At 47.8% G+C, this 26,887-nt stretch overlaps 1 protein-coding gene across 1 annotated transcript in view; it reads right to left on the bottom strand.

The window, feature by feature from the left end:
• FBXW8 (F-box and WD repeat domain containing 8) overlaps positions 1-26,887 on the bottom strand; it is a 117,496-nt gene that overhangs the window by 15,403 nt on the left and 75,206 nt on the right. Inside the window, exons 6-8 of the mRNA XM_039216412.1 lie at positions 24,104-24,300; positions 20,718-20,924; positions 1,561-1,688 (exon numbers count right to left, since the gene is read on the bottom strand). Coding sequence (XP_039072343.1) covers positions 1,561-1,688; positions 20,718-20,924; positions 24,104-24,300 — 532 coding nt within the window. The remainder of the gene's footprint in view (positions 1-1,560; positions 1,689-20,717; positions 20,925-24,103; positions 24,301-26,887) is intronic.

The following is a 26,887-nucleotide window of genomic DNA, read 5'->3' as shown; positions in this document are numbered from 1 at the left end:
GAAGCTGTTCGGCCAACAAGGGCCAGGGGAACGTGGCTTTAACCGTCCTACGGCCGATGGGCGAAGGTGCGCCGAAGGGAGACGCCTCTTCTCTGGAACGCTGCTGCGGTGTCCCGTGAGCCTGGCCGTAGCGGAACATGTAAGTAAATGCTCCCGCTGTAAACAAACTCCAAAGCATCAGCTACAATCCTGAACCCTTCCACTTGGATGCCCCCAGGAGCCCCGTGCATTTGCTATCCTGGAAAGCAGGTAGTAGCCGCTTGGTCCCTGGAGGGAGATCCTATCAGATAAGCCTGGAGCCTCTGTACAGCTCAGTCTACACACTCAAACACGGGAGTAAAACTACAACCTCATCGGTTCCATCTGCTGTGCCTCATGTGGGGCCACTTACCAAGCCTAATTTCTTTTTGTTTGTTTTTAAATAGAAAAATGGGACATACACTTGAGTTCAATTCTCGAGCTCAGAAATGATCAGCCATTTTAGGAAGCCGTGAGAAGAGATTTTCTTTCAACAGAGGACACTCACACAATCCCTTTGCTCTAAGGGAAGGGGGCAGCAGAGGGGTGAAGGTCAGCAGTGGAAAATATTATTTGACACGATAATTATTTTTGCAAGCTGCTGCTCCGGTGTGGCAGAGAGAGGCCTGGGACTTGGCACGCAGGAGTGCCCGCCTCGCGGTCTGATCCCCCCACCGAGCAGCCCACCACCTGCAGCCTGGGGCCCGGCCCGGGGGAGGGGGCGCCGGCAGACCCTGGCCTCTAGCCATGCTACCTCTCTTCGGGGCACTGGATCAGACACAGCAGAGAAGCAGCCAGAAAAAGAAAAGAAAAAAAAAAAAAAGACAAGGAAGAGAGAAGACAAGGGGGAGAGGGGACGGGGAGAGAAAAAGACCTAAAATTTGGACTCAGAGGGTCTTTTCAGACACTTTAATCCTTTCGTGCTGATGCTTCCTGGAGCGTCGCGGCTGGCACTGGACCCTGTACCGGGAAAATCTGACTCCCTCAGCCAAAGCTTTAGAGAGAAGACTGCTAATCAGCTAAATAGAAACTGGAATCTGTTCCCATCGAGTCCCTGCCCCCCACCCCCCGTCACCAGAGGGACACCACAGCGTTCTGAAATACACTCTTGACATCACTTGGCAGGCGACCCTATTCTGTTGAACATGATGCAGCCCTTAGGTTATTGTTTTTAATATTAGAAAGTGAGCTTTTAAATGCCAAACAAATTTTGCAGCGGGGGGGGACAAAAGATATTCCAAGTGGTCTCACCGGACCTTCTACCAACTGTGTCCACCAAATGGCTTGAAAGACCACCTTCCCGTAGTGTTTCAGAAATGAGGCAGAGACCCAGCCCTGTCCAACTATTACCTAATACAAGACTTTGTTCTCTGCGTTTGCAGGGATGGTGTTTAAGGCTCGGGGTGGGACCGAGGCGGGCGAGGCTGTGGAGTGCAGCGGTGCGGTGCGAGCAGCAGAGGGACTGAGCGAGAACCGCAGGGGCGAGGCGGAGGGGCAAAGCCAGCGGGAGCGCCTGTGGCCACAGGCCTCCGTCAGACATACCTCCTGTCCATGTTGCCACTGACCATGAGGTTGGGAGGGCTGTCTCTGAGGTTGACGCAGGTGAAGTCCCCGAGGGCATTACCCAGCTTCGAGAGGCAGCGCTCTGCCTCCAGGCTGTACACCAGGATCTGGGAAGGAAGGAAGAGACGTGGGTTTGCAGTTGCAGACGGCAGGCCGACGTCCAACACTTCGCATCCGAGCCCCGTCCAGGGCAGGGCCACCACTACCCCCCCAGCTCCTATTACAAGGAGGAGGATCTGCCGCTTAATTTCCTCACCTTTTCCAGGTAATGACAGTGTAAGCATATGGCTATTAGAATGACAAAAGGAAATGCAAAAGAAAAATAAAAGAACATCCAATAATTCTTCAGGCCAAGGTGTACAATCCTAGGACACAAAAGAAAACGCCAAACGGGGATAGGAGGTTTCCCAGTTTCCGAAGCCGGAAAAAGCAGCCTGGAAAATAAGGGTCACTGACTGCTTCTGATGGAGAAGCGGCTTTCTGATTCTCTGATGTCTGCACAGGAGCCAGCCTGCGTCCTCTTTATTCTTCCCTCTCTCTGGAGACACCCCGGAAGGCAAAAACAACAGTACGCAGATCCTGGAAGATGGACACTTCATCACTATATGACCGGTGGCTCCTTCAGACTCAACTGCAGACCGACACACAAAGCCTTATTCCCAGACATTAAAAAAAAAAACAAAAAAAAAAAAACCCTTTCTTATTGAGGTATAATGGACATGCCCAAACATTTCTCTCTTCTGCTGCTCTCCACTTGCGAGTTATAGGAGGCTCTGTTCTATAAGGTACAGAGGCCAATAAACTATCCTTGATCTCTAGACGATGTATTCATTATATTTGAACATTTCTGTGCTCTCTCCAGCAAAAAGAAAACAAAAGGAGAATTTATAAGGAATCTTTCTAAAGAATATTTAAATCTTGGGGAGTCTGGGGTGGCTCAGTCCGTTAGGCATCCGACTTCGGTTCAGGTCATGATCTCACGGTTTGTGGGGTTCAAGCCCCGCGTTGAGCTCTGTGCTGACAGCTCAGAGACTGGAGCCTGCTTCTCCCTCTCTCTCTGGCCCTCCCCTGCTCACACTGTCTCTTTTTCTCAGAAATAAATAAAACATTAAGAAAAAAAAGAATATTTAAGTCTTTTACTAAAAAAATCTTAGGAATTCAATTCATTAACATTAAATGCTTGCTATGCATTAATCACTGTTGTCAGTACTGTGTTGTGAAGACACAGCCCTTGCCCAAATTCACAGTTCTAAAGCCACCTCATTCACCCACTCACACACACACGCCCTCCCTGGACATGCATTCTGTTCTGTTGATCATGTGGTTCCAAGTACTGAACTCAGAAGTTTCAATGTTAATATTGTGTAGTTGGATTCTCCTCCCTTCTCACACAGGAGAAAAGGATGTGCTATCTTCTTCTTCTTCTCAACCTATACGTTTATCAATGATCAGGATACAGATTCTTATTTCAGTATTGAGAGGTTGATGGTCTCCACCTTGAAAACCACGATCTCTTCATCAACACATATTTCTAACAAGTGAATCTTTGGAAATGCTTCACAGCTAAACAACAACAACAAAGACTAATGTTAATGAACTGGTGTGAGCAGCACCTGAAAGAGGCTAAAAGGAAAGAAGCCATTTTGAAATTTAAACTGCCTTCCGAATCATAAAGACTACTGTGAACAAGATAGATTTTATTTTTATTTTCACGCAGTTGAAAATAAGTTTGAGAAAATTCTGACAATTTTAAATGAAAAAAACGTCAACAATTCTAAGGTATCCAAAAAAAAAAAAAAAAAGGTCTTCCAAGTAAGAAGATAGAAGTAATCAAATCTTTCCTTTACAGTGAGTAACCTAAAAGCTGCGTAAAGTCATCTCCTGGAGGGATAAACCCAATTCAAAAAGCGATTTTCCATACTTCTGTATTATAATAGGGCTTTCAGTAGAGTTCTAGGACTCAATTTCTTTCTGTTTGTAAAATAGTTCCACTTCCGTGGTAGGAAGGTAGGCTTTACAGGTGCAAATGTCCCCGGTAAACCTAAGAATTAAAATCTGGTATTGAGCCCATCTTTACTTTCTCTAGTTCTCTTGTGGCAAGTGGATAGGTCATCTCTGAACGACACAGGGAACTCTGATCCCTCTCCAGAAAGATTGCAAATTCATCATAAAGGCATCAAAGTTCGTAGTCAAGAGTCAAGTATCTTCTGAAATGTTTAATAATTCAATGAATCACAATATCCAAAGAGTACCTTTACCATTAGGGTTAGTTAAAGACCACAGAGCCTAGAAAACACATTACCCATCTCTGAGGCGGTTCTTTCCATGTTAAAAGTCCCTTAACGACCTTTACCATTTCTCCCTCCCTCCTGAGCTCTCTCTCTTTTAATAAGGTTGAGCAAATGGGACTTCATTTTATCTGATTGCCACAGACTAGTGAGATTAATTTTTCATGCTCACACTCCCCCTCTTGTTAAGACCATGCATTAGACTAATTTTTCTCTTTATTGCCCTAGTTGGGTGAGTCTCTGCCCATGGCCACTTGACTCCCTCTCAGAGGTGTGTGGATATGCTGGAAAGAAGGAAAATACTACCCAGAGCTCAGATCTTGGAGAAAATGTTCTGCATTAACGTGACCGCCGAATCAATAGATGTTGCTGGGGAGTTTTCCTTTTAAGTACCGAGTGTGTGCTACAAAAGAGCCTACACAGTAATTCCAGAGCAAATGTTTAGAACGATTTGAAGTGGTGCACAGGTACTGTGCAGAGATAACCGTGGGATGGGGGTGCCGTAGCCATGGGACACTGGGTGGCTCTCCCTCTGTGGCTTCCAGGCAAATGGAGAGGGCACCTCATGGAGGCAAGCACTGTTGAAAAAGAACTTTGGCAGAAAGTTTTTTCCTTCTTCCTAGAAAACTTAAAGTGTTTTCATAAATCTTAATCTTAGAATCTGAACTTTCAATTCTGTCAACTATTTAGATGTCTTTGAAATCCTTTTCTTAAAAAAACAAAAATCTAGGGGTGCCTGGGTGGCTTAGTTGGTTAAGCGTCCAACTTTCGCTTGGGTCATGATCTCGCGGTTCGTGGGTTCGAGCCCCGCGTCGGGCTCTGTGCTGACTGCTAGCTCAGAGCCTAGAGCCTGTTTCAGTCTGTGACTCCCTCTCTCTCTGACCCTCCCCTGCTCACGCTGTCTCTCTCTCTCCTAGAAATAAATAAAAACATTAAAAAAAAACACCAAAAATCTATGCTTTCTGATTTCAAATATAATAGATCTTGTAACAAATCCTAACATTAAGAGAATCACACAAGGAGCGGTAACCTTCGTAGGTCAAGCTCGGAAAGAAGCGCACTTCAGCAGTCCAGTGTATGCATTGCTAGGCGGTTTCTGACACAGGTCTGCCGTGTGTGTGTGTGTGTGTGTGTGTGTGTGTAAAACTGTTTTTTCCCCTGAATGGGATTATTGTTTTACAACTTATTTTTCCTACTTAAGCAACATGAGAGTCCTTTCCTCATTAGTATCTGTAGGTAAATCTTGTTCTTTTTAATGGCTGCGTAGAATTTCTCTGTGAATGTGAAATTTCACATTATTTGGCTATTTGGGTTGTTTCTAAATTTTTAGACAATGTAATTCGTTCAACAGCTAAGTCAACAAATATTGATCAGTCATCTTCTTTGCAGCGGGTACTGGAATGGATGGGGACGGCGGATGACACGTGGAAGCCTCACTGCTGCCAGCGGCAACGACCCACCTCTTCACCAGCTGGTGCACGGAGACCAGCTGGCCGGCTCCTCGGTCCATGGGACCCGCCTCTCTGAGGAGACCCACCTTACAGCCATGTCCGACATCTGGTGTCGTCACGGCAGGGGCGGCAGGGAAGAGTCAGGAAGGCGGGGGCAGCCACAGGGCTGACGTCTGGGAGGACCATGTGCCCGTGGGCCCTGCACCTTCCAGGTGGGACCCGGGGCGTTTCGCGTGCCCAGGACAGGCTTTCCAACCACAGCATGAAGGCAAGAGATGACAAATCAATGGCTACTGTCCCTGCAGTGAGATGAGGTCCTTGGCCCACCTAGTAAGAAGTGAGCCGCACACTGCAGAGGCTTCCTCAATCTGGGAGCGCTGTTGTCTTCATCGCAAAACAGGGCCCAGCTGCACCCAGGAGTCACCAAGAAGAGATCACAGAGCCTCGCGGTCCCAGACCTCTGGTCACAGGCTGATGAATGAAGAAAGGAACTCCACTGGTGTTTTGATTTTAAACTTACACAGGAAGTCCTCCTCATACTCCTCTGCCAAAGGCATCACTCCAACACCCACCTGAGCAGCCGGCCCGCCTCCCCAGGACCCCAGCACTGCCTTTTCCAAAAAGTGAAGAACGGTCAGAAGGCTTCCTTACAAGACGGTGGCATTTGAAAAAGCATGGTGAATTAAAGATCACTTGTCTGCTGCGCAGGGGAGGGGCAGGGAGAGAGGGATACGGAGGATCCAAAGCAGGCCCTGAGCCGACAGAGAGCCCGACGCAGGCCTTGAACCCAAAAACTGTGAGATCACAACCTGAGCCAAAGTCAGATGCTTAACTGACTGAGCCACCCAGGTGCCCCCTCTGCTGCTATTTTTAAAAAGGGAAGGGACAAAGAGAGCACAAGGCTGGGAGATGCTGGACTGAGAGAGTCCAAGATAAAAGACATGGGGGTGGGTATCGGACTGAAATCTTTGGAGATGACAGCCTACCTTCTTTCTTGATTCTCTAATAACCCACCACCACCACCACCACACATACCATTCTGAGGGGAGCAAATCATGGTAAGAAGCCAAATTCTAGAGTGTAAAGCAAACAGTCCCCATGTTCTCTCCTCTTCCATCCCAATTAAGCTTATTTTGTGCTCTCTCTGTGCCTGTGGCAGAGTCCATCTCCTCTTGTCAGTACTGAAGGTATTTACTGCCTGCACACTTCAGCTGGGCTTCCCAAGGTGCCATCTTGAACTGCACATCATTCTCTTTCTCAGACCCATGGTTCTCGAATGCTGGAAACAGACTCAGGCAGGCCAGCTGAGGCTCTGTTACCAAGCGCCATGCCACATGCTACAAAACACTGTCCCGGACTTGGGCCCTAAGTTCCTTAGGGAAGAAATCCTATCTTTCATTCCTTCAGCACTGATCAAGGGCCCAGCATATGCTTGGAGATTAACTGGTTGGTACTTGGTATCTGGCAATATCTGGTATCCGGTATCCAGACTGGCACATGGTATCCGGTGACCACAGTCTGGTTCACAATAAATATTCAGCTACATCTTTTTCTGCCTGACACATTCCCCTATTTCTGGATGCCTAATCCTGCTACTGGCTTATACAAAGAATTACTTCATTCTTCTCCAAACAGAAGGAGGTTCCACAGATCTGTCTCCAGACTATCCAGATTCTACAGCACTCCAACTATAGCCAGGCTAAGGTTTTACTCTGACAACACAGCAGACTAGGATATGTGGAAAACCTTCCTGTTTACAAACACTGAAGATGCTGGATAAGATTCAGTCTATTAAACATTCCTCAAACACTGTTTAACTCCTGAGAAATCCAAGAACTCAGAGGAGCCACAAACGAAGAGGGCGCTAAAACCAGAAAAGGAAGTGGCACTTGTGTCAGGGGCTGCTCTGAGGATCCCGGCCAATGTGGGGAGCCTAGGAGACTGGGGAGACGGGAGGCACTTCGTCTGGCCAGTGCCGAGGGGAAACATCGGAACCGGGCCACATGCCTATTGCTGGGGCCCCTGTATGGACGGGTACACTCAGTAAAAAGCAAACCAGGGGAGAGGCCTATCCATTGGCAAATAGAGGCTCCCCAGAAACTTGTTTCTGCCTTAGTTCGGCACAGGATGGAAGCTGCTGGCCCTGGGTCTCTGCCCTCACACAGGTTCAGAGTTTGAACTTAAACTGCCTGTAAGGCCCAGGGCACCTGGGCGGCTCAGTCGGTTAAGCATCCGACTCTTTGATTTCAGCTCAGGTCACGATCTCATGGTTGGTGGGATCGAGTACCCCATAGGGCTCTGCACTGACAGCCTGGAGTCTGCTTGGGACTGACTCTCCCTCTCTTAAAAATAAATAAATAGATATTTATACTACCTGCAGGCCCCAAATCCGCCTGGCTTGGTAACTGAAGTATTTGCAGGTGGGTAACATGTCTCCTGGTAGCTGGCAGGGTCTTCTCAGGAGGAAGGCCCACTCAGCCCAGGCCCCTCAGGAAACCTACGAAGTGCTTCCCTTTGCTCCGCCATTGTGCTGTGTGCGGTTGGTGGTTCTGAGTCTTCTCACAAGACTTCCAGGATCAAGCAATTCCTGGCCAAGAAACGAAAGCAGAATCATCCCATTTCCCAGTGGGTTCAGATGAAAACTGGTAATAAAATCAAGTCCAAGAGGCGGCCCTGGGGGAGAACCAGGCTGCGCCTACAAGGGGTCGCACCTGACGCGGCCACACATTGATGTGGCACCAAGGCCACGTGTCCTGTCCCGTCACTCTGTAAACACCCCCACTGCCTCAACAAACAGACATATTTTATCGAGGAAATCACTTCTGTGCTTTGTGCTATGCTTCTGCACCTGTGCTATGCTTCTGCACCAGTAGACTGGTTCAGCAATAAATATGTGAGACCTTTTGGTTCGGGGGAGGGGGGAACCTAAAATCAAGATCAGCCAAATACATGCTCATAATGAAAAAAAAAAATCCCAAGGCGGGGTGGGGGGAGGAGAGGGGAAACAAACCACAAGAGACTCTTAACCATAGAGAACAAACTGAGGGTTGATGGGGGGGTGAGGATGGGCTAGACGGGCATTGAGGCGGCACTGGCTGTGATGAGCACTGAGTGTTGTATGTAAGTGACGAATCACTGAATTGTCCTGAAACCAATATTAAACTGTATGTTAACCAAAATTTAAATAAAAAGTAAAAATAAATAAGTAAATATTTATGAAGCTAAAAAAAAAACCCCCCAACTACAGAAAGAAACTCATCATAAATGAGAGGTAGAAAACAAAGAGAATAGTTAGACTTCCAAGGACATCAGGTGTTTATTCGATAAAACAAAAAAAGTATGCTGAAAAGGTTTATAGAAATAAAAGGGTGAGGAGTCAAAAGTAGCAAAGCCGCCTCTGGAAAAACAAAACAAAACAACTTCTAGAAATCATAAAGGCAACGGATGAGCTAGAGAATGAACTGAAGTTGAAGAGAATTCCGTGAACCGAAGACAGATCTGAAGATGCCACTGAGAATGCAACAGAGAGAGGCAGAGGTGGGAAATGTGAGTGAGCGCGAACAGCACAGAGGAGGGGACACGCTATCCAACACACACCCACGGAGCTCCGGACGGCAAGCACCGACGGGATGAGGGCGAGGAAGACTCTGACAGTGGCTGAGAACGTTCCACAACTGGAAGGGAAGAAGCACAAGAGACCCCAGTGGGAAAAATAAAAGGACAGATGCACCGAGAGACATCCGAGAGAAACCACAGAAAAGTAAGACTAGGAAAAGATCTCCAAAGCAGACAAAAGAGAAAGAGAGGCCCGAGCACAGCGACCGTTAGAGACTGACCGCCACGCCCTCTGCGGCCCCAATGGGGTCAAAACCAGCCGTCCCTCCAAAGGGCTCAACGAAGGGGACTGCGGACCCACAGTTAGAAAGGACCCACAAAACTGCCTTAGACTGAGGCCAAACAAGAGAGGTTCTTGGGTAAAAACACAGAGAACTCCTGCACCTGGGAGACCCTCACTAAAGGAATCTCTCAGGAATATATTTTTGGAAGATGGATGATCATTCCAGAAAAAAGGTCTGAGGTGCCAGAAGGAACAGTGAGCATAGACTGAGGGGAGGTAAATGTGCTTGAAAGTAAGCAAATACCAACTATCCATGATAACAGTGCTGACTTGGGGTAAATAAGTAGTTCACACTGCATGTGGTCCTTCTTGTTCCAGACAAGCGCCATGGGTCAGGGCAACGCACCACGGTCATGAAGATGCCGCTGCCCAGGGGACCGTCCGGCACTACGGGCTGGAGCGGACGGGCACTTCCTGGAGACCTGTGCTGCGTCTGGCACGTGGGGGGGACTCAGTACGGATCTGATGAAAGAATGAGTGAGCGTGACACACGTCGGCCTGTGCCTATTGATTCCGGGCCCACGGCAGGCAGGCCGGCCTATGGGAGGCGAGGCCCGCTCCACGCATACAAAAGAACACAGTAAGTCCACTGGCTTTTCCGCTCCTGGCAACATATTGAGCCGTCTCCTAAGTGGGAGGTACAGTGCATTCAGTACAGCTCTGGAAGTACAGGACTAGTAAAACCCATCTCAAACAACACAAAAGGTACCAGAGGAAGAGACTTCTCAGTCTTTGGGGTAGACTGTACTCGTGTAAACGACCCAAGCTGCTGTCCTGACCCGACACAAATACGACCCGCAAAAACGTGGTTCAAATTTCCCTACAAAACAACGCAGAGCCTGTGTATTCCTACTCACATGCAAAGCTAAGTGAACAGCCTCTATAAATTCACAGATGAGCTAAGATTAAAAAAAAAAAAAAAACCGATGAGGAAGACAGACAATTGGGGAGGGGGGGAGCCTGGTGAGAAAAGAGTAAATCATACACAAAACAGCCAATAAAAAAATAAAAAAGCAGTTAATATACATGAATAATGGATGTCTGATTTAAAAGCAGTTTACTCCGATATGATGTAATTTTTGACAATCAGCCAGAGAGACTATTTTGTAAGTCCTTGCCAGAGAGAAGTCAGAGCGAGAGGCTCGGTAACGCGGCGGGTCTGTGAACATGTGCGAAATGACTTTCACCAGCCCAAAGGTGACTTGCTGTTGGCAAACAGAAACTCGCCTCTCAGGTGCACTTAGTGGCAGCAACCGGCGAGGCGCGGGGCTCTAAGAAACGGGCCCCCGACAGGAGCGCGGAGCCCCGACGTGTGGCACTCCCTCCCCAGTTTCCATGACACGCTCCTGGCACAGGCCGCGCTCACACGCAGCACAAAGGGAGCAGCAGCCTGGGCCGCTTTCATGTTTAAGTTTTAATTGGAGTGACAAGCCCACAAGGCCAAGATATTTCAGGGCTGGGACCGCGTTGCCGAGAGTCGCCAGGCGCTGGGTAGGCAAGGCCCGCGTGCACTCCCCGGCACCACGTGCCAGTGCACCTGCAACCCCCGCCGTTCCAGGACTGGACCCTGCCCGGGAAGGCGCTGCCAATCACCGCGGGCTGTGCCAGGCGCAGGGGCTTTGTGGTGTGGGCAGATGTCTACAAAGGACCGGAGCGAGGCCAAACCAACACCTATTGTGACCTAAACCCGAATACAGCCCAGAGAGCAAGAGTGAGCTCGGGTGAAAACGCAGGCAGATGTGACCCAAATCTCTCTCAGCCCTACGCTCGTAGGCGCTGGAAATAATAGAGGCAGGTCTACTCTGTGCAGTGAGCAGAACACGGCTCTCGGCTTTGCTTCAGGGCTCGCTGCAGACAATCTCTGTCCTGGTGCTCCAGAAAAGAACAGAGAGGCGGCCACAAAGAACCGGATAAGGGGCACGTAAAATCAACAGGAAATGTTCCTGTTGTCAGAGCAGTCAGCCCAGTGAAGAGATTATACTGGTTCTACAAACGTGTAACCGAAGGCTGAAAATCCCCGTCCTCCCATTAGGCTCCCAACATGCCTCATGGCAACAAAGAGCACGGCCAGTTTCAAAGCCCTTCGCAAATATTAGCCACACGTAACCGATCACAGCCCCCGTGAGAAAGTTATCACAGCTCTTTCATATAGGGAAGAAAAGGGAGGCTGCAGACTCTGAAATGCATTCTTCAAAATTACAGGCAACTTACAGGTTATTTTTTCCACAGGAAGATTACAAGTGAGATGATCATCACGTGGAGGTATCTGCGAGCCTACAGACTTAGCATCGTACCTAAGCTCAGGCTGTCACAGTGACTCGGCTCCCAGTTTTCCTTTGACAAGCCTGGAGACTTCTTGCTTGGCCCCAGGTTAGACTGGACGAAGGCTTTGAAGAGGGCAGATAGGCAAGAGTGTGGCTAAAATCGGACCACAGAACCAGGACGGCTGACGGAGGAGGGCTGACAACTGCAGGGAATGATCGGCCGTTGGCACAAACAGTCCACCCCACCAGTGTGGTTCCCGATGGCATCCACATGCGTGAGCTTAGACGTGTTCTGTACACAAGGAGTACTATAAATAGCGGCTGTTAATAATAATCCTGATATTCCTTTCATATAATGCCTTTCGGAATATTCCATGTGATTCTCACAGCCACTAAGAGGAAAACAGACAACTCCTACTGCCTATATTTTATACCTGAAGGAAACAAAGGTCTAGAAAGATTTGAATAGCTTGCCGCAACTACACAGGTGACAACAGTAGCCAAGGACATAGCAAGAGAGCCCAGCCCGTCCCGTCCTTACATCAGTGTCTGCCGCCATATCACAGTGCCTTTCCGGACTCCGAGAAAAATGGTTACTAATAAGGGCTAATGCTTACAGTGTTCTCGCAGGTGCAGAAGCCCACCTGCCATGACGCAGTCTCTCCCTGATCCCCACAACCCCGTGTGGCAGGATCATAACTTTACACCCTGTCCCATGACGAAACAGAGGTGTGGAGAGGTCAAAGCATCTACACAGTGAGGAGGTCTGGGGACCAGGATTCAAACCCTGGTGGCGGGCCTCCAGGCCGATGCTCTTTAAACCTCTATCCCAGGATGCACAGAGTATGGCCCCTGAACGAGTAGCATCACAGCACTCGCTTGACATGCAGATTCTCAGGCCCCACCACAGACCCCTCCCCAACTCAGAAGCCTTGGGGGAGGGTGCAGAGATCCATCTACTCCTTTGCACCCCTGGCACCTGAGGACCCCTGCACTACACCTATACGGCCTCCCAGCCCAAATATGAGTCTCCAGCACGACAGAATCGTTACTCAACTATAAAGGCTCACTTCCTGCCTCCCAGTTGATGCCAATCTGGTTAAGAATAGTGCTGGGCAGTAACCGCACCAAAACGTGAGATTTATACCCATGGACCACACATGTCAGAGGAGGAAGATGTGTGCTGAGAGCCAGACATCAGTACGGCTCCTTCTGGTAAGTGGGACGCTGGGTGTCCCTGCAAGGACATGGGGAGACAGGAGGGAAGAGGGAACGCTACCGCTGGTCAGTAACAAACACGGCATATTCTGGATTGAGGTGGCCTCACTGGAGCAAGGGCCTCGTCCCGGAGGCCGGGATGGAGGCTGGAAACCCGACTCCCCCAGGTCACCCACCGTCCTCAGCACACAGCTGTCGCTCTGGTAAAACCGATGGAACCACGAGGAGGCAGGCTGATAGGTGGTGTAAGAGTGCGTAGTGGGGAGAGAGCGGACACAAGCGAGGGGGCCTGGGGAGCAATTACCTTTGTGTCATTTTGTGAGCGTGAGACAAGAGTTCACACTGCAAGGAAACACTGCAGTGCACTGAGGCTGCCCAGGAGCATAGATGGAGCCCCAGCCAGCGGTCCTGACCTAGAAAGATCCAAAGGATCTGGGTAGTGAATCTGGTCCAGATCCAGTCACTTGGTGCCTTATCAGTGGACATTTCTGGAGCAGGAAAGCTGAGCAGAGGCTGAGGCCCACACCCCGGCAGACCTGCTTTCTGCCTGCCACACGCACCCTTCAGAGGATTCCTGGCCTCGGGTTTGGTTTTGTTCTGTTTTGTTTTTGAAACAAACAGTTATCATCTTACAGTTCTGTAGGTTGGAAACCTACTGTGGGTCTCACTGGCTAACATCCAGGTGTCAGATATGTTCCCTGCTGAAGCCTAGGGAAGAATGTGTTTCCTTGCCTTTTCCAGCTTCTAGAAGCTGCCCACACTCCCTGGGTCTCAGATCCCTTCCCTCCATCTCAACAGGGGGTCAGGACCTTGTCACAAGGCGTCACTCTGCCCTCCTCTCCTGCCTCCCTCTTCCACTTTGAAGGACCCTGGTGATTACACTTGGCTCCACCAGATAACCCAGAACATTCTCCGTAATTTACGGTCAAGGGGCTGGCAGCCTTACTTCCAGCTACAAACCTTCAATCCCCTTCGTCATGTAACCTAATCTATTCACAGGCTCCAGTAACGGTGGACGGTGAGGGGCACTCTTTTGGATTCCTGGCCTCACTGGGACACACTGAAAACCTCCTAACTCATATCGAATTCCTTAATTTGTAATGTGATCACTCAAACTTGGACTGAGCTCCAGTTTTCCCTTACCCTGCAAATTAATAACACACACACAGAGAATGCTTAAAAGAATAACTTTGTGTCCATTAGGACTCATCTGCAACTCAATAATTTATAATTATTAACCCACTCTAACGTGACGCCTTATAGGAGACTGAAAAGCTAAGTGAATGAATAAATCATATTCCATCTATGGACTGAATAAAAAGCAAAGTTCTCTAATTTGCAAGATTTTGTTAGTCTAGTCCAAGCTGCTATGCATACTTGAAAACAGTAAAATGTCTTAAAAATCCTGAAATTCCACTCATACAGGTCATTTTCTGGTGCCTTCTTTCCCCTACTCTTTGACACACTACCCATCAGCTTCAAGTGTGTGTGTGTGTGTGTGTGTGTGTGTGTGTGTACGTGTGTGTATCAAAAGTATGCAGCCTATTCTATGGTGGTGTTGTTTTTACTTCTAGAGCAAAGACAAACACTTCCAATAGCCTCCCCCCCCCCAACTTTATCTTTATTAACTTAAAAACAAGCTAGTTTTTAACCCTAACAAAATCCATTTGCTGCTTGGGCCATTATTTACTCCAAGGCTGATCTATCACAAAGAAACCAAAGCCATACCTATTTGTGAGGTGAAACAAACAGAGAGGTCCACCCCAAGTTCACGCTCTTCCATGAGTGTGGAATTGTAAACCAGGATGGAAATTCCACATAAATAATCAGGAAAGCCATTAGAAAAATTAGGCCCTATTAATAGATCCGTAGATCTTCTTTGGATAGGTGAAGGGGACTAAGAGGTACAAACTTCCAGGCATAAATAAGTCCTGGGGATGAGAAGTACAGCACAGGAAATGTAGTCAGCAATACTGTAAAAACACTGTATGATGACAGATGGTAACTATACTTACCGTGGTGAGCATAACATAATGTACAGAACTGTTAAATCACCATGTGGAACAGCTAAAACGAATACAACACTGTATGTCAGCTATATTTCAATTAAAAAAGAGAGAGAAAAAAATTAGGCTCTAAATAAAATTCTAAGCTAATCCAAGAGGCAAAAGAGAAGAGAGGCAATGATGATTATACTCGATGTAATCATCTTATAATCTTGCTTAGAGCTTCAAGAACACTGGTCAATGTTTTTAAAAATTCAAAAATGATAGCAGTGTCACTGGTATACAAAAATCATAAAAATGTGAGTGAAGACGAAGATGTGTAAGACAGAGCACCAGCCCTCCAGCCCTCTCCGATGAGGCTCCGTCACAAAGTGACTCAACAATCACACTAACTTACTTCGTTAGTTCTGCAAAAAGCTACACGGGTCCATCCCGTATGTAGATATGATTTCTTCCGAATCCGAAATCCGAATGATTTCTTCCAAAACAATTCTCGGGAAACTGAACCTCGGCCAGCACCACACACTGCTGTCGCTACAAGCACAGCTCCGGCCTGGCCCCGACCAGCCCTGCACCAGCCCTCGGGCCCCTGTGTGCCAGCCAGCCTGCCTCACCCCAACGCTGCTTCCCAGCCTGCCTCACCCCAACGCTGCTTCCCCCCTCCCCAAACCCCCTCCTCCAGGCCTGATGCCTCGGCCTGGACTTACACCCGGCCCAGGCTCTTCTGAAGAACTTCCACTTGACCTAAAGCTGGGGGGCTGGGGAGGGGTAGGAGGAAACTGACGGTGCTGAGCACCAGCCTGTACAAAGCCTGCTGCCTGCCTCTCCCAGATCCCCTTTCCACATGGGGAGCCTGAGGCGCGCCAGTAGCCGGCCTAAGGCTGGTCTGGCTGCAGAGCCCATGCGGAGCCCCCAGCTCTCCGACCCTGTCGGTCCCTCTGGGTGTGGTTCAGGATTGCCAGAGACCCTGCAGCCCCTGAGCTCCCGTGTGCAGCAGTATCCCAAGAAGCGGCTTTTGCAGAACCGCCTGCCGGGGCTGCACAGGATAGGAGAGGCAGTCAGGTCTCGAAAGGTCTCTGCAGTCACAGGGTCCGTGCTCTGTCCCGAGAAACCCCAGGGCCGGGGCGGTGCTCCAGGGCTTCGACAACATATGAGTGCTGCCGTTAACAATACACAACCATTCTACCACCTCCTGATGCCGGTTTAACACTAAAACCTGCCCAAAATGCATGTGAGTGTCCGATCACCAGCTATTTACCTGCAGAACTCGTCCTCACCCCGCAGCTCAGCACCTTCAGGAAGAGGGGTCTCCACAGGCCTTGGCCAGGTGGATGAGGTGGAAACCACCCGTCTGTTGCTATGTAGCTGGTGACGTGCAGTTGCCGGTGTGGCCCACCAGGCTGTACGCCCCCGTGCAGCTGGCGTGTGCAGGTCGCCGCTGCTTCCACACCCATCAGAAACCCAGCGATACAGTACACGTGCGACAAGCGGTCATTTACAACGGCCACAACCTCAACAGCAAAAATGGCAGTCGACCTACTCAGGAGCCCAGAAGACTGGTCTCCGAGAGCTATTTTCTTAATTTCTCCCAGAACAATATATATATAAATTGTTAAAGCTTCTAAGGTGACAGCGAAAAGAGTATTTGCCATTTACTTTGTGAACTTTAAATATTAAATCAGGCATCCTGCTCGTGCAATAGCACGCTTTTATTCTCTGGAGTAGAGCCTTGAGCAGAAGACGGATCTCATATCCTGCCGTAGGTTTGGGAGAACGGGGCCCCTATCCACGGCGCTGCGTGTCTGATCCCAAGGGCTCTCTCAGACAGATCTTTCAACTCATGACGAGTGCAAGCGACCAATCCGGAGTCTTTTCACGTCCACGTACAGGGGATGATTATCATAGGAGACGTTAGCAATTACTCTCCAGCGTGATGTAAGCTGAGGCAGCAGCGCCAAGCCGGCGTCCTTGTCACACACATTCCGGCCTTCTGGATTACTTCACTCGTGTTGCCCTGATTAGGATGCGCGCTGCGTGCTGCTTCATACAGTCTGCCCTCGAATGCCAAGTACTTCAGAACTAAATCAGGAAATATGTCCAAATACATAGAGTGACGCTAAGAGCCCTAAATGGGTCTCTCTCTCTCTCCTTTATGAGGCACGAGACTCATCATCAACATAATGCTCTTAAATGAGGCAAATCTATCTTCTAACCCTCTACCTCCGAGAGCAAAATTTAATTCAAGCAGCAAAAGAATTAATAAAGATAATAGGGTTATCATGAATACCATTCTCACGGAGGAAGTATTTTTGACAGAGTCGGGAAACGTGAGACATAAAAACAAATCTTAGAGGGATGTTAACAGAGGTGATGCCGATTTTCATACCACAGCACGATGGAGAGGCCAGAATAATCGCCATCACATTTGCTTTCCTTCAGTCACTTGGCAAAGGCTACCTTTCAGGCCACTGATGCCACTGAAGTTATGAGCCTGAGAAGGCGATGTCAAAACTCTGGAGCTCGAAAGTCTGGGGATCCTTGCACAGAGGCAGACGGAGACGTACTGGGTTGCTACTCTCTCTGCACCTTCCCTCCTGGCCTGGAAACAGCTGAACAGCCAGCTGTGTATACAAGCCTTTTCCTTTTCTCTTGTTAATGTTTTTAAAAAGTTTATTTATTCTGAGAGAGTGCGTGAGTGGGAGAGGGGCAGAGAGAGAATCCCATGCAACATGGAGCCTGATGCGGGGCTCAATCTCACGACCGTCAGAGCATGATCTGAGCCGAAATTAAGAGTTGGACACTTGACCAACTAAGCCACCAGAGGCTCCTACAAGCCTCTTCTTAAGACTAAATGCATTTCTGCTGTGTTCCATGTTTCGTTTCCTTAGGAGACTATGTGCATTAGGAGGGCTAGGTTCTTGACAAGTGCCAATTTGTTGAAGTCTCTGCAGAATGCCGTTGTCACACTCCAAAGCAGGAACACAACTGGTGTTCTGTAACTTCCGTGCCGAACACACGTCCGGCTGTCTAACTAGACGGATGTGAATGGATGGATTCGAACCATCATTACTTGATGCTCAGACAGCTGTGCTGCCTCTAAAGTGCTAACGCAATCGTCATATGGAGCAAGGATGTCCTCCAGCTAAACAGAAATAGCACTTCCAGAATACTTCTGCAGGTTGGGGGGTCCTGGTTGCTGACTCAGATCGTGTATCAGCATTCGGAGTTCACTGTCCACTTTGATCACAGTTAATCAATAATGGATTATAGCTAAACCCCAGTTCTGTATCAATATAAACAGAGATAAACCAAACTCTCATAAAGCCTTCATCTGAATCCTAACTAGACAGGCCAGAGGCACAGACATGAACCCCCCTGTGTATACAGCGCCAGGCAAACTCTGTTGGTAATAGTCTCGCATCAACCCAATAAAACATGCTGGGCCACGTGCGGCCGGACCACAGCGCGGGTGTAGCCAAAACACGGTACTCAACAGCGACACTGGGCACCGGACAAGAGACTGTGTGGGAGTTATAATATCACGTTATAGGATAGCAGGAGGACACCGAAACCTCACAGAGCCACCCAAAACGTGCCTTCATTCACACAGAGATGCCACGGGACCGTTTCAATTCCTAAAAATGCAGGGCTTTCTCGGGAAGCAGGCAATCCACTAAACACAATCAGATGGGAAGTGCTGCCTCCTTAGGAAGGAGGGAAGTTACCCAGGGAAAGCTTGGCTTCCCTCACGTTCCAGTGGGCAGTATTCATGTCGGAGAAACAGCTCCACGCAAAGTTATTACCACTCTACGAACAACGACCGGCGACCCGCCCACATGAGCGTTGGAGGGTCTGAGGCCACACTCACAAAACATTCGGATGACTAATGCTACCATCAGATTTTGGAGGGGTTGTTAAACATGCTCTTGTAGCGAATTTACTTCTACTCTTCATTTTAAAGCCCTGATGAAAAGTACCAGGTAACCACTTATTTGAGAGACTGTAAACTTTTAAAACTGCATTTTCACAAAAATCAATGGATTAATCAGCTGATTCTTATAATCAATGCTTTTAACTGGATTAGAAAACCCTAAAGGCATCTGAAACCGCACTTCTCTACCTCAATATCAAAAGCATGCACCCGGTCTAATTTTGAGCTGAACTATCGCTTTATTGGTTTCTCAAATATATCCCCTCATGTAAGTCAAAGAGAAAGAGGACCTGCTTATGAAAAATTTATTAAAACATGACAAATTTCAACCAGGCTAGTGCTAAATGTAACTATCACCTCCCTGCGCCAAGAACATGAGAAAGCAAGGAGATAACCGAAACCTGCAAGTGTGATGGAGGCCAACTTAGGAAGGAAAGAGTCTCTCTTCTCTCAACAAATGAGCTCAATGGGGAAGAGAAAAGCCCATGTTCTCAAAGCCTGAGAAAGGAAACTGCCTCAGGACACCAACCACCCCCCCTACTTCCTGGGAAGGCCCAGCCCCGGACTTCTATCACCACTGAATGTGCTCCAACAGAACAGGCCAACTTGAGCACCAAGGGGCTCCAGTGTCACAGTGAGGTTACAGTAAGCCGCATGTACTTTCTGCCACTTTACGCATCTTCCTCAGTGAAGAAGAGGTCCATGGAATCCAGGAGGCTTCAATTCTTGGCGCGCTTGCTAAGCTGCAAAGCCAGTGAACATCTAGATGAATGAGACCTGGCCTTACGGGGCCTACACGGAGGGGAAACAGTATGTAAAAACCACAGCCAGAGGCCAGACTTCAACTACCAGGGGAGGAAATAAAAAGCGCCGTGATGGTAACACTCACACACCAGGCACTACGCTGAAGGCTTTGCAGACAGGTTTTCATTTAACCCTGTAGTTATACGAAGTAGCCACGGTTCTGAACTCCCTGGGGCATCGAGAGGGTTAAGCACCCTGCTTAAGGTCACACAGGGCAGCAGGTCACTACGGAGTTGGTGCTGAAGCTCAGGCTGTGCGCATCCAGAGTCTGGCTCTGCCCTGCTCCTAGCGCTGCCCTGTGGAGGAGGGCCTCCTTCCTGGAGGAGGAGGGCGCTGACAGGAGCTGCTGGAGCAGGGGAGTGCCTTCCCGAGGGTTGTACCCTTGGGCAGCAAGGTCAAGAGCAGGCAAAGTGGAGAAAAACAAAGCAAAGAAATAAAAAAACGAATCCCTTTCTCCCGATTCCACTGGAAGAGAAATCGTTCTATAAATCAGCTTTAAGTCTAACTACTCGGCCTAGAGTCAGGATAGTAAAATGCTGGGCAGTGATAAAATGTAGTCATCACGGAACGAATTTCAATTAAAAACTTGTTTCCTTAATCCTGGCTCGGGGTTTATCGGAAGGCACTTTTAGGCACTACTGGTGAGAATACAAATTTTGCCGCAACCCTTTTAGAGGGCAATCTGGCAACGTCCGTCGCCATCTTGAGTGCACAAACCTTCTGCCCAGGCAACACGACTGCTAGGAATCTATCCCAGAGATCGACCACACGAGGACTTGCAAAAGTCGCATTACGCACCGCAGCACTGTCTAATCGTCGACACAGTGAAAGCAACCTAAATGCCCACCAGCAAGGGCACTGGACAAATACTTGCTGGAATCCTCATGTGAGGGGGCATAGCACTTGTGGACGTGAAATGCTCTCCAAGGCCTATTACTGAATAAAAACCTTGGGTACAGAACAGTATGTATACTACGATCTCATTTCCACAAAGAGGTTTTTTGGTGGATAAATGTACCTATAAACACATTAAATTTTTCTTGATGGACCTAAAAAATGCTTCACAGTTTCTTCTGTAGAATGGAGCTGGGGGAAGGGAGGAGAAAGGAGACAATCACTTTTCATTTTACTTCCTTTAAAAGTGCTTGAGGTGTTTGTTTTTTTAACCATGCTACCAAAACATACAGTACAGAGAGCCTTAATTTTTTAACTGCCTTCTAAAAAATAAAACTCGATGTTCTATTTTTGTTAATTATGCATCTTACTATTTCTGTACCTTGTTTCCTTCGTATACCCATCCCAGACTCTTCACACCGAAAGCAGCCTGGTTGGCTGAGACATCCAGACATGTGACAGGCTGGCCGTAGACATAATGGAGGGTTCTGGCAGAGTCTTCAGCTTTTAGCAGGTATACCAGATCTCCAGCCGTGGCCACTGCCACAGGATACCTTCCGGTGTCTGGAACGATTTCAAGGTAGTCAACCTGTGAAAAGGGAAGAGTTACACAGTCTGTCAGGTCTCACCTCCAGCTCATCCCTACTTGGTCAAAAACACACGATGCCTCCCATACGTCAATAAGACCAGAGACCTAACAGAAAAAGATGGGCAATGAGACAGTTCACAGGAAAGGGGAACTCAGTTCTTACACTAATAAAAAGATGCCCTTTGTAAAAGAAACACACTACGTTCCTAATAAGAGAAATACGAAGTCAAAATTCACTGAGATACCATTTTTGCCAGTCATAGCAGTAAACAGCCATTAGCTCCATAGGACACTGGTCTGGAAGTAGAGGGGGACAACCACACTTGTGGGTCCCAGGTATGGTTAGGGGGATGCAAGCTGGCCCAACTCCTCTAGACGGAAATCTGGCAATACACATCACGATGTCAAACACACATATGCTCTGAACCAGTAAGTCAGTCTTAGGAATTTACTTACAAATAGACACAAACACACATGCAAAACAACTGTGTACAAGGTTATTTGCTGTAACACTATGCTGCCATAGCTAAAACCTGCAAACACCTAAACAGGCCTTACTAAGGGACTCACGGGAATACCGTGTAGTCACAGAAAAAAGCATGCTACAAACGGAATCATCTCCAAGATAAATCTGGGGACAAAAAGCAAGGAAGGGGGGTAACAGGATTCACGGTGCGCTAACGTGTGTGGAGGGCAGAGGGAACACAGGGTGTGCGTGGCGTGTGCAAGCATAAATCTGCGAAGGACGGCCACCTTCAAAGAGGGAACAGAGTTCTTCGATGGGGTAGAAGAGAGATCTCTCCCTGTAAACCTGGCTGTGCCTTTTAAATTCTGAAGCATGAAGGGGCGCCTGGGTGGCTTAGTCGGTTAAGCATGCGACTTTCACTTGGGTCGTGATCTCACGGTTCGTGGGTTCGAGCCCCGCGTCGGGCTCTGTGCTGACTGCCAGCTCAGAGCCTGGAGCCTGTTTCAGTCTGTGACTCCCTCTCTCTCTGACCCTCCCCTGCTCACGCTGTCTCTCTCTCTCTCTCCTAGAAATAAATTAAAAAACATTAAAAAAAAAAATCCACATATTAAATTCTGAAGCATGAAGGTGTAAGACCTATTCAAAAAATTAAAAGTTTTCTTTTTTCTTTTTTGCAAGAAACGGAATAAAATCCATTTGGTTCCCAATGAGCAAAGTTCACATTTTAACATGTGTGCAAATAGTAGAAATGTGCAGCTAACAGGCTAAAAATAGCAGAGTTATCCATCCTCTGCTGGTTTCCAGGTCACCGAGGGCGGAAAGGCCACCAGCAGCGCTTTGCCGCCGCTGCCATGGCGCTCCTGGCCGCGTTAGTGCAGCCACCGCCTCCAATCTGCACGGAACGGAAGGAGGCACTCCCTTCAGGAATCACTTGCTTCTCTACGTCCCTAAGTGGCACGTTTCTCCCGAGCATATTCACACCAGGTTTTTACCTCCTTGAGTAAACTCTCAGAGTGTAAAAGCAGGTGTGCCACGCTGTGTAATCGTGAAAACCACCGTGTGAAAGGACAGCATGGCCCAGACAAGAGGCCAAACGAGTTCAAAAGCCTGAATCCCGAGGACTATCCAGTGGAGCTGGAGCGACAGTGAACACCGGGGGACTCTGCTAATCCTTGGGCCCAAGAGGGTGAGCAGCAGCCCCACGTCCCCAGCCGAGGACTCATCACAAAGGACCTGCTAGGCCAGAACTGCAACATGGGGACCATAGCCATTGGGATTCGGGGAGCCTACCTGGGGAAGGCAAATATGGCTCGGCTCTGGTGGGCCGGGAGGAGCCTTCTCCAAGGACGGCACCCCTCATCCGAGATGAGGGGTAAGGCACACAGGGGTTGCACCACAGGCCGCCAAGTGGTTGTGGCTTGCTTCCTCTCTCCCCCGTTCTAAAAGTCATTTCTTACTTCCCTAAAATCAACATCCTCAGTCTAGCTGTTTAATTTCACTTTAGTGTTGGACTTCTGACAGACCAAGGGGCTCAGACGGACTGGCGGTGCCGTGTGCCAGGCGCTGTGAGCTGTGAGCTGCTGCAAGAAGCTTCCAGTTGGTGCCAGGATAACACCTTATTGCCAAGGCAGGATTTACACATTACGGAGGACCTCACATCTTAAGTAACTGTCTGAATTCATGTAATTATTGCTGGTCTAGAATGTTCTTTAGGTAGAGACCAAATACTAGGCACTACGGTAGTTCTGAGAACAAAGAAAAATGGTACGTCCACATTTTCCTAATAAAACCCCAAGAAGAGGATCCGACGATTTGGGGGAAACACCACCCACACTGCGGAAATGGTCATTAAAGGGACGAGAAGCTTATGCAGGCAGGGCGCGGACGCCATGGCTTTTGCATTACTCAAGGCTACCATGACCTCCATGAGGGGAAGGGAGAGAGACAGGATATGTTCCAGGTCAGACCCCCAATTCGTTATTCAACACGGGCTTTTCTGCTCGCTCTCCTCCTAGTGCCAAAATCAAGTTTGTTTATGTTAAATCCAAATTTAGCACAGATCTGGGCCCTCCCCTCTTACCACAGAACCACCCCCACCGTATAAATGCGGCGGCTCACGTACAGCTGAGCATGGCGAGCAGCTCGTGTACATGGCCCTCCAGGTTGGCTGAGCATTGCGCAGGACACCTGGCACGCGGCTGCCCAATTAACACCGACTTAGGTCTGTTTTCACTCAGGCGTTACTCTTAACTCCAGGTGAGAAAATCTTCGGCGGAAGGAAGGAAACGTAGGATGGAAACCTTCCCTCCATATGGACTGGATGATGCCACTGAATTCATTTTCATCATTTTCACTTATATGATAGGCCAGAAACCGAGCTCAGATTTCCAGCAGCGAACACCTTACTTCAGTGAAGGCTTAGGAGCAGTGACAAGAAACCCTGGCCTTGATGTCGGCCCTGGGGTCTGAGTCACAGCTTCTCAGCTCTGAGGTCAGGGCGAGTCGGTGCACTGCTCTAAGCCTCTACTGGCTTTTTGGTAACGGGGACAAGAATCCTGTCTACCCATTCTGCAAGGCTGCAGCGAGGTTTCGAACTGGAAGGCCCACAGGAAGCTCTGAGTGAACGGGAGGTGCCGACATCACCACCGTTGGTTTAGATCGGACCCAGAGATTCTAAGAACAGAGAATAAAGCAACTGGACTGAAAAGCTCACCAGTTTCTGAACTTCGAATTCAGCGGCGATCTGCCAGTAGCCCTCGTCATTGGGGCGCAACATCACAACATCAAAAGCGGAAGCCGTGGCAACGGTCGCATCCTCCTGGCTGAGGGCCAGCGCCTGTATTCTTGCGTCGTGCTCAAAACGGTGGATGGGATACTTTCCGGTCCGTAGATCCCAAATATTAAGAAATCCTATGGAGAGAAAAACAATGCAGGTCATTTTAAATTCACTTAAGACGCACAATTATAAAGTAATCGCGCAATTTAAAGTTAAAAGGTAAACGATACATTGGTATCGCATATAACAAATGGACAGTGTTCTTAATAAAGAGTTTCTAAGATCCAGGAAGGAAAAAAAGCAATTGGGAAGTGAGCAAAGGCCAAGGGCATGCTGGTCACAGTAAAAGAAATACAACTGACATATAAACCCAAGAAAAATGCAAAACCTCACTCACAATTAGAAAAATACAGAAATGGTAACAGAATATTATTTTTCATTAATCAAATTGACAAAGATGAAAAATTTCATAAAACATTCTGCTGTTGAGGATATGGGGAAATAGGCTTTTAAAAAAAGGTTTATTTCTTCTGGGGGGGAGGTGGGCAGAGAGGCAGAGGAGCAGCCAGAGACAATCCCAAGCAGGCTCTGTGCTATCAGTGCAGAGCCCAACATGGGGTTCGATCTCACAACCAAACCATGAGATCATGACCTGAGCCAAAATGGAGTCAGACGCTTAACCAATTGAGCCCCCTGGCACCCTAGGCTCTATCTTAAATTGTTGGTGGAGATGTAAACTAATTCACCCAACTTTGGAGCCAATTTGACAACATTTATCAGATTACAAATGTCTGCAGTATAGTCACTGAAATGTTTTTAATTACGTCAAAAGATCAGAAGCTATCTAAATGTGCAGCACAGTTTGGAATTCAAATAAAATGAGCAGTTAAAAAAGACTGAGCCTTACACATAAGCTGTATGAGAAATCAACAAAATATAGTATTAAATGAAAAAAGTGAAGGATAGAGTAGTGGTATATAGCACGTTATACTACTTTTGTGTTTTAAAAAATGTACACACCCGTATACGCAGGCTATCCTTGCTTGCGGAAGGACACACAACAAACTGGTGCCAGTGCGTGGCCTTGAAGGAAAGAAGCCAAAGAGAAGGGACGAGAGTAGAAGGCATTTTACTGCATATCCTCTTGTATATTCTGAATTTTTTCCCCAACATTATTTTTACTAAAAAGATAAATTTTAGAAAATGTTTCTGTGAGAGAGACTTAACAACAGGACACAAATTGCTGGATATTCTGAACATACGGAGTTCTTAATTCATTCTCCTAATTGTCCATTCATGTGACAGATAACTTTTCCCGGTTTTACTGATCTGGTTAACATGTAAGTTTAAGTTGTGCAGCACAAAGATTTGATATATGCACATACTGTAAAATGCTTCCCACAGTACTTAGTGAACACCCATCACCTCACATAGTTAACGAATTTCTTTTTTTCTTAGAATGAGAACTTTTAAAAAATCTATTCTCTTAGCAACTTTCCAATGCACAGGGGGGCAGTATTAACTGTGGTTGTCATGCTGGAGGTTGGATCCCCAGAACTTATTTCTCTTCTAACTGGAAGTTTGGACACCTTTTGATCATCTTTGCTGATTTTTTCCTATACCTCCATCCCCAGGAATCACAAATCTGTTCTCTTGTTTCTGAGGAGTTTTTCGTTTTTTTTTTTAGATTCCTTGCATAAGTGAGATCATATGGTATTTATTTTTCCTCTGACTTATTTCACTTAGCACAACGCCCTCAAGTTTCACCCATGTTGTTGCCAATAGCAGGATTTCCTTCTTTTCGTGGCTGAATAGTACTCCATTGTACGTGTATGCCACATTTTCTTTATCCATCCACCGTCAGTGGGCGCTTAGGTTGTTTCCGTGTCTTGGCCCTGGTGACTAATGCTGCAGTGAACATGGGGGTGCAGACAGCTCTTTGGGACAGTGATTTCATCTCTTTTGGACATATACCCAGAAGTAGAATTACTGGACCATACAGCAGAGTTCTAGATTCCATTTTTTGAGGAACCTCCATACTGTTTTCCAGTGGCTGCACAAACTTATATTCCCACTGACAGTGCACGAGGGGTCCTTTCTATCCACATCCACACCAGCACTTGTCATCCCTGGTCTTTGATGACCACCATTCTAACAGGTGTGAGAGATCATGCAAAAAATTATTGAGCATGTTATATACAGGGCACCATTCTAGATGCTAGCAAGGTCTGGAAACTGCCACTAACTTGTAATTTACATACAAGTATTTTACATCCTTCCTCACACCACCCTCTTCCAGCTGCAGTGAGCACGGATGCTTTGTTTTGTCTTGTTATAAAACACGAACTTAACAATCCCACACTTGATAAAAACCTTGATTTACCTATACACTCTCTCCAGCTCCCTGCATGCTGCTACCCGGAGGAATTCCTCTTACACACACACTGGCCGTGTCTCCACCTTTCTCAAATGGTCACAGCAGTGATACCCAAGTGTGGATCTCAGCCCAGCAGCCCCAGCAGCTGTAGCCTCACCAGGGGCCTTGTTAGAAGTACAAACTTTTGGGCAACAGAAACTCTGGAGATACATGTTCAACTGTGAGAACCAGTCTGTCTACAGGAACTTACACTCTTCTATCAGAAATAGAAACTTTTATTTTATCTAAAGATTTATTCGTCTTTTCTTGCCCCCCAAAAATTCTTATCATTCTTAGCCACTTCT

The sequence above is a fragment of the Hyaena hyaena genome, unplaced genomic scaffold, assembly GCF_003009895.1.
Source record: "Hyaena hyaena isolate Hyena2069 unplaced genomic scaffold, ASM300989v1 scaffold_0, whole genome shotgun sequence".
In the NCBI taxonomy this organism is placed as follows: domain Eukaryota; kingdom Metazoa; phylum Chordata; class Mammalia; order Carnivora; family Hyaenidae; genus Hyaena; species Hyaena hyaena.
The sequence above is the reverse complement of the archived record's forward strand: the minus strand, read 5'-3'. Positions and strand labels throughout refer to the sequence as shown.